The sequence below is a fragment of the Periophthalmus magnuspinnatus genome, chromosome 24 (genome assembly GCF_009829125.3).
Source record: "Periophthalmus magnuspinnatus isolate fPerMag1 chromosome 24, fPerMag1.2.pri, whole genome shotgun sequence".
NCBI lineage: Eukaryota > Metazoa > Chordata > Actinopteri > Gobiiformes > Gobiidae > Periophthalmus > Periophthalmus magnuspinnatus.
This window is the reverse complement of record NC_047149.1, coordinates 9,809,741-9,822,416: the sequence shown is the minus strand read 5'-3', so window position 1 is coordinate 9,822,416 and position 12,676 is coordinate 9,809,741. Positions and strand designations below refer to the sequence as shown.

The 12,676-nt window shown below is 39.0% G+C and overlaps 1 protein-coding gene across 2 annotated transcripts in view; it reads right to left on the bottom strand.

Annotated features, from left to right (window-relative positions):
* The window catches only part of jag2b (jagged canonical Notch ligand 2b), a 51,703-nt gene that overhangs the window by 21,818 nt on the left and 17,209 nt on the right, over positions 1 to 12,676 (bottom strand). For both annotated transcript variants that reach the window (XM_033990503.2, XM_033990504.2), the window contains exons 3-5: positions 10,017 to 10,074; positions 3,227 to 3,484; positions 1,455 to 1,515 (exon numbers count right to left, since the gene is read on the bottom strand). In XM_033990503.2, the coding sequence (XP_033846394.1) occupies positions 1,455 to 1,515; positions 3,227 to 3,484; positions 10,017 to 10,074 (377 nt within the window). The remainder of the gene's footprint in view (positions 1 to 1,454; positions 1,516 to 3,226; positions 3,485 to 10,016; positions 10,075 to 12,676) is intronic.

The following is a 12,676-nucleotide window of genomic DNA, read 5'->3' as shown; positions in this document are numbered from 1 at the left end:
CTACTACTGCCAAATAGTCTTGCAAACTGGTTGTGCCTCTTGATAATGCATACTACTATTGCATATTTGAACTATACAATACAACTCACTGTCACTGTCCACTGACTACAACTTGAGCACCACAAAAATGTGGAACATCTTCCTCTAACTGCTCATCCCGGGGTTATTCCTTGGCTTGAATTCCTTCTCACATCCAAATATGGGAATACAGCGCATTGCTTCCATCCGGCAGGTGACAACGGGATGTTCCATGTCCGCTAAATGTGAATCCTACGTCACTTTATCACACATTGGTCATTTCCACTTTTTGGGGAGGGAAGGCTATGTACATAACACACTTCCTCTGCTGCCCCCTGCCCCCAGAGGAGCACTGCAATGCGGATGAGGATATGACAATTCTCGGCACGTTTGCCATCTTTTTATGGTGGTCAAATTCACATGCGAACTACTGGCTTTATGTGATACAGCGGTGGAGTTGATTGGTATTCTGCTGAGAATTTCGGGTGTCTAAAAATATAAGGAGAGAAGTGTGCTGAATGCCAATGCCCTTCACTACTCAACCAGAGAGGACAGAGTCCAGAGGGAGGCAAGACTGACAAGTAGTACTAGGTCTGGACTCGTGCAAGTGAGGGATGTGTGACCATGATAATGTAAACAAACTGTACGTGCAATTTAATACAGATTTAGATTTAGCTTTGGGGTGGGTGAAATGGACAAAAATAAAGATTATTTGTATATATATATCATTTTGTTAATAATCAGATCGCTTTGAAATCCACCGGAAATATGCTTTAAGTATTGCAAATGAACCAGCTGTAAAATTAACCACTCAGCGCCTCATTTTAAAAGGGGGGGATTTTACTTCTATGGGGTACTCACTGCTAACACATATCAAATCAACAAAAGGTAACATGGTAATCTAAATATAATAATACTATATTCGCTAAAAACATGTTAAAATGTTGTAATATGATAGTGCTCTGCACATCACAGCAGATTTGTGAAGTTGCAGTATATTGTTTTGTGTCATACTTTTGTATATTTACAGAAAATTCCCGTGTTTGAGCATGGGTGATGTAAACTGTGGGCTGAGGTTTGGATAGGATCGTACTTCTAACAGTGAGGAGTGCCGGGAGAGATTGCTAAATTCCTCAGCCTGTATGGATGACATAAAACCACTTCAGGCATGTTTTTAATGAGGGAATGTTATAACATGGTAGAAAGCTCCAAAACATTAATTTTGCACAATACCCACTCTATAAACATTCTGTATAGTCTTTTTAGCAAAACTTAATTTACTTTTAATCAGCTATTTCAGTGGAAATCAGTGTAAATAAAACAAACTAATGTAACTATGCATCTCAAGCAAACAGAAAGATACCAAATAACATGATCAGATGCGTTGAGAACAAATGTGTGACATCAATGCTAAAACAGGTGTGTTGCTAGCTTACTTGCATTCCCCTGGGACAGAGCAGCTGCCATGTAACAGGTTGCATCCCTGTTTGCAGATCGCTGAAAGAGAGAAATATGACCATTTTAAAAGGTGAGATTCAAATCCCAGTAGGAGACACTTGTACAGATATATTTCTTCACCTCATACCGTAAGTGCATTTTTATAGAGTAAGGAAGCGCACACTACTACAGAAATATTAACTCTAGGTAAGAAGATGTTGGTTTAGACCTTCTGAAGATCTGGTTTGAGTCCAGATTCCTGGTTTTGACCTGCTAGTTTAGTTATAGCATAAACCTGGGTAATCCTGGTGTAGTCATAGTGCAGTCAAATGTGAATGTTGTTATCATATTTATGGCTTGTAATAATTGTTGTGTACTTTTTAATGTTTTATGTGGGCAGAAATGAAAAATATTTGTTTTATATTTTGTCTTGTGTATAATCTCAGACAAAACATATTAGAAATTAGAATGTCTCTTTCATGAATATATTAAAATGATAACAAAACCCCTAAATTAAAATTTGCTCAAAATGCTCAAATGAAGACACGGACTGTTTGTTTATACTTAGGTAATGTATGGGATAATTCTTTCTAACAAGGCTGCTTTGGGACAGTGAGAGAGGGACCCAGGGACAACTTTATAGCCTGCATGTACCATACCACCCCCCTCTTAAAAACAAGCATAGCCCTCCTCCCCGACCCCTCCTCCTTTCACCTCTGCTCCTCTAAGGTCACCAGGGTGATTTATGGAGGCCCCCCACCCTCACGGCTCCTCCCACCAGCTCCTCCGTTACCCTACGACGTTTTTACATCAGCGGGCGACACGTACTGCATTTCAACAGCCTTGTTCGTATACACAGGGACCAGGGGCATGGACATGTGGCAGAACAATTACATTAGAGCAGGATAAACGTGGAGTTTATGGGATTGCGATGTTGACAAAAATGAATGTGTAGATATTTCTTTCAGATTCACATAAAAAGATAATGAAATTATATTTTGCAATCAATTAATGTGCTAAAATGTGCCTGCAAATGCCTTGGTTGAGGTTCAAGTTTATGATGCAAGTTTTCATTTAAAGTCCCAGTATGCAACTTTCATGTTTTTTTCCAAATTGGTTGCGTTTATTGCATTGTAAAACATGCACTCTTACTTTGATAGGGCTTGCATCTCCACAAACCTGACTTATTTGGCCTAGAGGAAGACAGTTGTTCTTTTGGCTATAATATTCTACAGTATGGCATAGAACATACTGATCTCCATGTAGAATGTTTTGAAGTACGGCTTTAACTTTTTTCCATAGAATCATGATGCCACTTCCAGAGAGTTACATATAGTATACAGCTTTAAAATGAACCTTTACTATAGAAGAAAAGGTGCAAATTCACATAGTCTTTTTCAGTTTTATTTGTCAACTGTGCCACTATACAGTTCTGGATACTGTATAATTATTGTGCAATTTGTAAAAAAAAAAAAAAAAAAAAAAAAAAAAAAAATCTATAAAATCTATAATGCCACCGGTGTGTTTTTTCTTGTTTTGTTTTGTCCTTTTACAAGCAGAACAATACACCCAGTGCGACATACAGTAATAGCTAACCAGACAGTCTAACCATAAACCCAATCCCCTGCTCCTATTGTCCTGTCATGTCTATGGTCTGGTGTCATTGATGCATGAGCCGTCTCCCTGCAGGACGCTGTATCTCCGACCACCCCATGGACAGAGGCCACCTCCCCCCCACCCTACCATCTTCCCCTCTCCATTTGGGCCTCACCTGTCTTGCAATCATGGCCCATCCACCCGTCCAGACAGACTTGTGCCCCCGATGGCTCACAGCGGTAGTGTCCGAAGTAGTCGTCGCGGGGCACACAGAGCTCGTTGCACTTGTAGCCGTAGTAGTTCTCGTCGCAGCGGACCCGGATGCGGTAGACAATGCGCGCTGTGGTGCCGTCGATGGTGATGGTCTGCCAGCTGTCGCCCGGGTTGATCATGCCAGTGTGGGTGCCCCGCTCGATCAGGAGCTCCTCATCATCTGGAACACAGGTACAAGATATTTTAGCTAGAGTGGACATATCAGGGTATAGCCAAAATGTGTGTCAAAAATCTATGTTACAGTAGGAAAATCTTGGGCAACAACAACAAAGCAAAGCAATAAAATTTAATTAAAGAAATACTTTTGATTTACAGCTGGTAGTATGTAATAATTGTACACATCAATACATTTTTTTTTTTATGACCGATACAGAGTGTTTTGAATCCAGATGAACTGATGGGCGATAAGGTCTGGCCATATTTTGGACAGACCTTATCGCCCATCAGTTATTTCCCAACTAAAATTATTACCAACTCACCCACAGCCCTTTTAACACAAACCTATATGTTTTGTGCATGTTAAAATAAGGCTTTATGTGTATTCATTAGGCAGGAGGTCGGCCAAAACAAAGGCCTGTGCTGGAGATTGAAGGCCAATAGCCAATATGCTGAAAAATATAAATATCGTCCCAATATATCGGCCAAACAATATGTTGTTCTAGAATTTAAGATATCAATAATATGAAATTCTCTCATTTGGTACAAGTTACAGAGAGTACTATACTGCGTTTTCACTGTATACCACTGAAGTATTATTGTTGTCCAGCATTTTGGTAAGCTTTAGTAACTTTAAATGTGCTCTATAGATACATGTAGTTGATAGTAAATATAAGGTATCAATAATGTGAGCTCTAGTCACTGTGCTGTGACATTTATTTCAAAGTGAATTGATGGACAGTTGATTCACAGGTCATTGTATGGAGTTTCAGTAGCAAACTTCTGACTCAGAGTGACAACACACCATCCCTCATTCCAGTCTACTCCAATAACCTCATAGAAAACATGTCTGGGAATACTGATGATGATACCATTCTACAATTCCTTTGGTAAATGGCTTAAACACTTGAAAGTGAGAGGGGGAAACAGTATATGGCCAATCAATGGTTTCAAAAGTAGAGACATTTAAAAAGTTATGACCATTAAGAAAACAAAATGCCTCCACACCTCACGTACAGCTATTGTCATAAAGTCCTGGGAGTTGTTCCATTAGCCCGACATGCCAGCACTCACATTAAACATTGTTTTTCTTTGTGAGGCTCGCTGCTGAAGAAAGAAAGCCATCTTTATCACAGTGGGATCGACGCGGACAAACAATTGTGTGGAAATAGGGGGTCTGTGATTTCCTCTGCTCCATGGCTTTGGGCTGCAGTGCACCACACACACATACACACACACACACACACACACCTTCCTCTGCTGGGGACTGACACAATGTCAGACTGAATTAAGCAACAATAACAGAAATAAACCCCGGCAGTTGCCAGATAGAGAACAATGGGCTCCGGGCCCGAGCTGAGCCGGTTACTCGGTGTCTAAACAGTGAGCTGGGCGCCCAGGCCTTCACTTCCTGCTCGATAAACACAAGGAAAACAGCCGGCTGCCTTTCCTGCACACGGGGCGGGGGGGCGGATGTGACGCCGGGGACGAGGAATCTATGAGCAACCAACCCCATCACAGGGCAATTTGACCAACCAGCCTCATCACAGGTCAACCTGAGCAACCAACCTCATCACAGGTCAATCTGAACAACCAGACCCATAACAGGCCAAACTGAACAACCAGCCCCATCATGAGCTGGCACAGGACAAGACATGAGGCTATGCAGTCTCAGGGCAGAAGAACAGGTGAAAAACTACACACCACATACTTATCTGCTGACACAGAATGCTAGTTTTAAGTTGAAAATGCAATTGCAAATCAGTCCTAAAATGTTTGATCAGTCCTGCACTACTATCTCAAGAACTCATAAGAAACTGGTTTGTCAAAAGTATCGAAAAAACAGATACTAATTGTTACGGCTCTAAGCCTTAAGTTCTTTTTAAAGTTTGTATTTGTACACTATGTTTCGTGTGGGTGTCGCTGAATTTGTCTACCTTTCCCTGGCTGTGTGAGCCCTTGGCTGTGATTGGAGGACGGTTTTTCAGCCTGGCCAATCCTGGGGCCCACCTGCAGCCGCCTCCCAAGAATTAGTGCAAGTTAAAATAAACAAATACTATTATATATTAAAAATTATCAACATTTGTATCAAGTTTATTTGTGACAACACTAAGCCAGTGATGACAATAGCAAACACCTGGATCAATACCACTAGGTCTACATAGTACAGTAAAATTCTTCTTTAATTACTACAAATGAGGCTTTCAAACATAGAAATTGCTAAATCATTATACAAGAGTTGAGTTCAGTTCTGTCCCTTTACTGCAGTAGGCATACTATCACACTTACACTGTACATAAAGAAGATGCATGGATATCACTTCCCACACACCGCTCTCTCGCCAAGCTCCCTACAATTGCATAATCTGAGAGCAATTTACTGTACAACCCTTTATAATGATTTCAAATTAGACCATCAGCACTGAAGCACTCATTTCCAAGCATGTTGAGTCACATTACAGCAATGAAAAATAATTACAAGCAACTAAAGGAATCAAAGCGTCCTGAGTCAAGCTATGCATCACCATTGAAATATCATTATAGACAAGCCTATAGCCGCAGTAACGCATGATTCTCAATGACCTTATAGACATTTCCCATTACACTATGAACTATGAGATAAGGGTGAAAGGAGCGTTTGTTGAAATGAATGGTGGAAATCAGCTGATGTTTGACCACAAGAACAGCAATTCACCTTCTGAATAACACAAGAGATATGCCTGAAATGCCACGTATCAAAGTCTAGGATTGTAGGCTGCTATTTTACAGTCTGCGTTAATGGGGTTAGTAGGGATGTAATGGTATTGGCGATATCACAATGTCGTTGTGGTCTCTTTTCTGTATTAAAAGACATTTGTATGTAAAATAGTTTGGAGTTTGTGTCAGCTGAAGGTGACACGATGCAAAGGATCATGGTATATGTAGTCATCTGTCAGATCCACTGCCTGAGCCAAAAGGACCGCATGCTGCACACTTTCCACACTCAACACTCAATAACTCAACGACAACACAGTGACACGCGGATGGCAGCATTTGCAAAGGGAGAATGGATAAAGAGGATAGCTGAGCAGAGATATTGCCTGCCCCCCAAGATGCCCCCACATGATGCCCCCACTGCTTTTAAGTCCCAGATACATTTTGGTGGAGACAGGAACAACAACATAGTAGCAGTAGCTTTAGCTCTGCTGAGACACAGTGCACGCATCCTCGGGAAATAAAAGGACCATGAGGACTCACTTGGCAAAATGACACTTGGAAAAGGTCTCCAAATTCATCAAAAATAAAGTCCAGTCCAGGCTAAAAGATTTCAGATCAACACCTATAACAGCGCACGGTCCCGCGGCGTACGGTACAACGGCACACGGTACAACGGCACACGGTACAACGGCACACGGTACAACGGCACAAGGTACAACGGCACAAGGTACAACGGCACAAGGTACAACGGCACAAGGTACAACGGCACAAGGTACAACGGCACAAGGTACGCTTCAGTGATTCACTTATTTTCTGATGTGGACAAAAAAATTGAACATAAACTTTACTGCACAGCTTTATTGGGTAGACCAGGGAAGTTTGTTTGTAGAGCACAACACAAAGTCGGGCCTTATTCAAAGTGATTTACAGAACAAGAAAGTGTTTAAACTAGTTTAATTACATTGCCATGTTATAGTTTAGACATTCTTTTTTACTCCTCCTCAAAAATTTGTATTTTGCACTTTAGAAAAGACATAATTGAAAAATGAAGATAATGGAAACACCAATATGCCTTATTATTGTTAGTGTAAGCCCAATATTGTGAACCCTTCTATAAGACCATGAGCGTTCCCACAATATCGTACAACAAGGTTCATACAGAAATAATATTGTACCATGAGATTTCGACATCGTTACATTCCTTGGGGTGAGAACCAAGATTGACAGTTGATGAATTTGAAAATGCAATACCTGAAATCTGTGAATGTTCTGAAATGAATGATTTTTGGCATTAGTTTAGCAGTTCCTTTTTCAGCCTTGTCCCCTCTAATAAAATGTGCACCAGAAAATGAATCCTGAAATCTCAAATCTAAACCATAACCACAAATTAGGGCCATGAGATTTATCAAAACTGAATCTAATCAATTTGAACAGTGGCAAGAAGCAACTCGCAAACACTCAATTGTTTGGAATTAGAATATCTTAATAGCTCATCTCATATGTCTAACACTTGTTACCCCCAAGTTCAGACCTCTATAAACATGTTTTGAAAAATATGGGATGTGATTGATTGTATTAGTTTATCACTTCATATTTTGGTCGTCTTTCAAATGTGCACTCTGAAAATAATCTTACTATTAAAAATTAAGTTGCAAACCTAAAAGCAATCGCATTGTTCGTCAATTATGGAACCCCACCTCATAAAAAATACATTTCTACAAAATTGTCCTTATTTGGCAAAGAGAAAAACAAATTACCAAGAATTATTACTACTTTCTTTGGAGTAAAAAATTGCATTTCGTCAAAACACGCATCCACCATTTTCTTTCATTTTTGATTTTAGAGCGTAAGACAAACTGTTTCCTTGGTATGTCCTTGCGAGTAATCTTTAAATCAATGTTCCCATACAGAACAGAAGAGGAAATCCTTGGAGGAGTGAAAAGAATCTCATTTATGCAGTTTGGCTCTCTCTGTTCTTAATGTTCAACAAGTGGCAGGAAGCTATTAACCAGTCCAAACATCAAAAGTATTGACAGAAAATGTATGAAAAGAATAGAGCACACATGCAGACATAATCTAATCACTGAGCCCTAGTGTCCAGACTCATTCCTCCGCCATTGTCCTCACCAGTGGACAGGCTTTGAAGTGTCAGACAAAACAGGATGCTAGGACTTCATATAGCCTTCAGCGCTATGCAAATGTTAGGTGTGAAAAATGCCGGCAAGTAAAAATGCTTTCAAGAAATATAGGTTTTATGTTGTAATTCCATATAAAATCCATAGTAGAGTCTGAGCCAATTCTACTCACGGGTATAAATATAAAGTACCTGATCTTGAGCCAAGTAGTAACACATCTTGACATAGATCTACATATTATTGAGGCGGCAACACAGTCAGTACATGTTATCCCTTCAACTAGACTGTAGCTGGTTCAGTTCCCCAACCTAAAAGCAAACTCTTGTTGTGTTCCTGAGCACACACACTAAGTACTTCACGCATAGAAATTTTTTGGCTTAAAAATCTGTTAAGTGGCAACCCTTGAGGGAAAAATAAGGTGCGCATATGTAGATCAAAATACAGGTTCAGTTTTTGTATACAATTTGCAGTTTTAGTCACTTTCAACACTTTTTTTTAGGTTGATACAAAGGTCTCCATATTGACTTCTTTGGGGGGATATGGTAGAGTTATTGAAAATCACTAATTGATACTAAAAAAGTCACATTCACAGGGCAGAAATGAACCTTTCCTGAATAGCTTTAGAATGATCTTGAGCTGTGTCAGAACAAGTACAAAACCCACATAGACTAGTACACACCCATGGACCACTATGGAACCTACCTGGACGCCTGAGGGACTACACAGATATAAAGGTCACATGGTAATATAAAAAAACAGTACTATGATTTAATGCTGAAAATTTGTTTTTAGTATTGTGACAACACTGTTTCACTGATACACATTTCTTAGTAACGTTCAAAAGTTTTTAAGAAGTTGTGGACTAACAATTAACAACAGTAATCATGGCAGCAATCGTTTACATCGATTTATAAAGCCAGATAAAAAGCAGCATTTGGACCCATCAAAGCCGATCTGACACTTTCAGTCATTCAAGTCTCACTCGCTGGGCCCCTTTCCTTCCAGACTATGCTACTGGTCCGCCGTTTGAGAGTACACCCAGCGGACATAACTCAGGCAAAACAGGATACAGCTGGTCCATGCCAAAATAACTATGAACCCAAGACGCGGGTTTGATTTGAGACAACTTGACAGGTTTTAAGCAGGTACGGGTGGATAATTTTAATTACATTTATTTTATGCAACCTTTATTTTGTAAAATGAGATTGAATTCTCCTTTACAAACCTGACCTGGCCAAGAGGCACCAGCAGGAAAACATACATACACACTGTACACATCATAGACAGAGACACAATATATAGAGGCAGAGGTGGGTACAGTAGCCAAAATTTGTGCTCAATTAAAAAGGTGGTGGATTTAAGATGGCAAAAGCTCTCAAAAATGGCTATAATCTGACCAAATATGCGATCCATCCACTCACACGACCACAAGCTAACAGATTTCACACAAAAATAATCAAAGATAAATCATGTCAGCATGCTTTTTCATGCTGGTCCCAAAGTCATGGATCAAGACCAAACTACCTCAGAATCCAGTTACAAATCATTAAAACCAATCAGACGACAAGGAAGAGTATCACCAACCAATCAAAACACTGCATCTGGTCAGTTAACTATTTAGAAGCTTGCATGGTTGTTTATATAAGCATAGGCAATTTCCTGTAAGGTTAAAAATAGTGTAATGATATTTAGGAAGTGAACTTACTGTTGTTGCGCGTGCCATTGTCCCAGTCCCAGGCTTCTACAATCAACGAGAAGGTCCTCTGGAAACAGAAAAAAACAAATATTTTGAAATATGTAGTGATAACATTCTAGTACTTGCAAGTAACAACATATTAAGCAACTTGAAGGATGTTTTTTTTCCTTATGGACTTTTGCACAGGAAAATCTAATCTTACCTGAAATCTAATTGCAAAAAAAGGAACTTGATGGAAAGGAACTGTATGCACTTGAATTGGAAAGAAATATGGAAAAGACTGAAAATTTTTATGAATATAATATAAAATGTATTTTTACTCTATATTCAACATTACTTTTTTCTCTACAATTTTTCTAACAAATTTACAGGTAGAAAGTGCCTTATTGATTGACTGAATGAACGCTTGCATTAATATATATTATATTTTATTGGCATCAACCTGTCCAGGGACTAAAGGTGGAAATTAGCAATTTTGCTCTAACCTGCCACAAACATATAACCTCTTTGTGTAGTTCAAATTAAACTAAATGGTGGTAAAGGGAGACAACAACAGTAAAGTAAGATTATAAGTAGTATCTAGTATCTTAAGAAAAGGATAATAGCAGCACAATTACTACAAGTTTATTATTTTGCAGTATAGGTCCAATCACCCCTTTCTACTCTTTCCCCAGCACTACATAATATCTACCCACACATTGTAGTAGCAAGAAAATCGATATTTTTGCTTCAACAGAGTGTCGTAGGCAGCGTGGTCCCATTACTCCGATGTGTGCTTGAGTTACATTGAAACCCAAAGACAGCAGGCAGATAAGGTAAAGTACGAGGGTGGGAAGATGCCAAAGAGGAGATGGAGATGGGAGAGGATCTACCAACTTTCCTTACAACATTCTTGGTGGAATTTGGTACGATGCTATGCCTTAGCCAGGAAAGCATTCAACCTAATAAAAGGCAAGCAGATAGATGTGACGCAAGCCTTTATAAGACACAGGTAGCCCTTTGTCTCAGCCAACTTGGATCATAATTTACCTTGACGCAACCATATGTTAGCATGACCAGGCAAGCTAAACTTCTGGAAAAAGAACTGCGACGAACATCACACCCACAGATTATGCCACTATATGTAATATGGAAAAATTGGAAGACAAATGTATAAAGCTTCCAATTATAGCTCACATTAAAGCTCTATAAAATCCAGATTGTAATATATGGGAAAGGGCACCCATTCAGCATTATTTTAGTATTGTCCTTTGAGTTTCGATTTGCAAAAGGTCATATAAGTTCATATAAATAATGGAAATCATACTCAAGGTCCCCATGATAAATACTGACCCACAAAAAGTATTCTTCAGTCTGTCATGTATGGAACGATAAGACTCAGTTCACTTTGATTAAATTAATTACTGATGTTGACCACAATATTGGGACAACTGTGATGGCTGGGCACTGGACAGGTACGATGTCTCCAGACAAGGTGCCTTTGCCCATATTAGCAGTGGGAGAAGCTGTGGGTCAGACTTTGTCCTTGGTTGTCAGACAGTGAGGTAAATCAGCAGCTAAGGGGATTATCCGGTTTCACAGTTCACACCAAGTTATGCTTTACACTTGACCAGCAGTGAAGATATCATCCAACACTCACCACTACACGCCTATACTTAGGGCCAGACACAGCTCAGGGCTCAAGGGGAAGAAATCTGCCTATTGTGCTACGTAGACACATCATTTTGCCCTAGCCATTATATGTAAAACAAATGTAACAGAATGCAAATATGGAAATAGTAAAACATTTCATTTTTAAGTAGGGCGCCAAGTAATGTGCTTGCAGTTAGATTTGCAATTTATTTATAAAAAAGTGTTAATTGTGCTCATTTCAAATCCAAGCATATTAACATTTGAGCAAAGAGTGGACTATAAACTTCCAAAATGGATAGAATGTTTAAATTAGGCCTGTCACGATAAGATTTTGAACTGCAATGTATTTTTTACAGGCAGTTTTTACAAGTAAATAGACGATAAGCGATACATACAAATTTATAATCACTGACACAATAACCCAAGAGAAGATTTAAACCACAAAAAGTATTCTAAATGTGCAATATTATTAAAAATGATGATCTGCAATATATAAACAGCAGAATGAAACATAAGTGCTTAGTTTGCATCTGTAATGAGGCAAAGTAGTTATTTATTCAGCCTTTTATGGATGAAATGGCAAAAATGTCCCAGTAGTGTAAAGAAATTGTACACACAATAAATATTGACCGCAAAAAAAAAATATAGTTCCAGCTTTCATATGTTGAACGTTAAGTTGATATAGTGATTTTAATTGGTTTAGATGTTTGCATGTCTAAACTACAGGGTGACCAACTGTACTTTTCAATAACACATTTTGTTGTTTGTTGTTGGACAGGGTAATCCATTCACAAAAAAAAATGTTATTTCATATTTTCCTCAAGCTAAAACTTTCAAAGCACATAATAACACCTTATAAAGTACAACTGTTTATACACTATAACCATTTCATGGGAACTCATTAGCCACTGTACAGTAAAACTTGAATCCCAGAAGCTTTCCATGTTTTCTGCACACTTACAAGCCAAACTGTCAATGAAGCGCCAATAACAAAACCAAACCAATTGAACTTCCTGAACTTCTCACTGCAGACATGA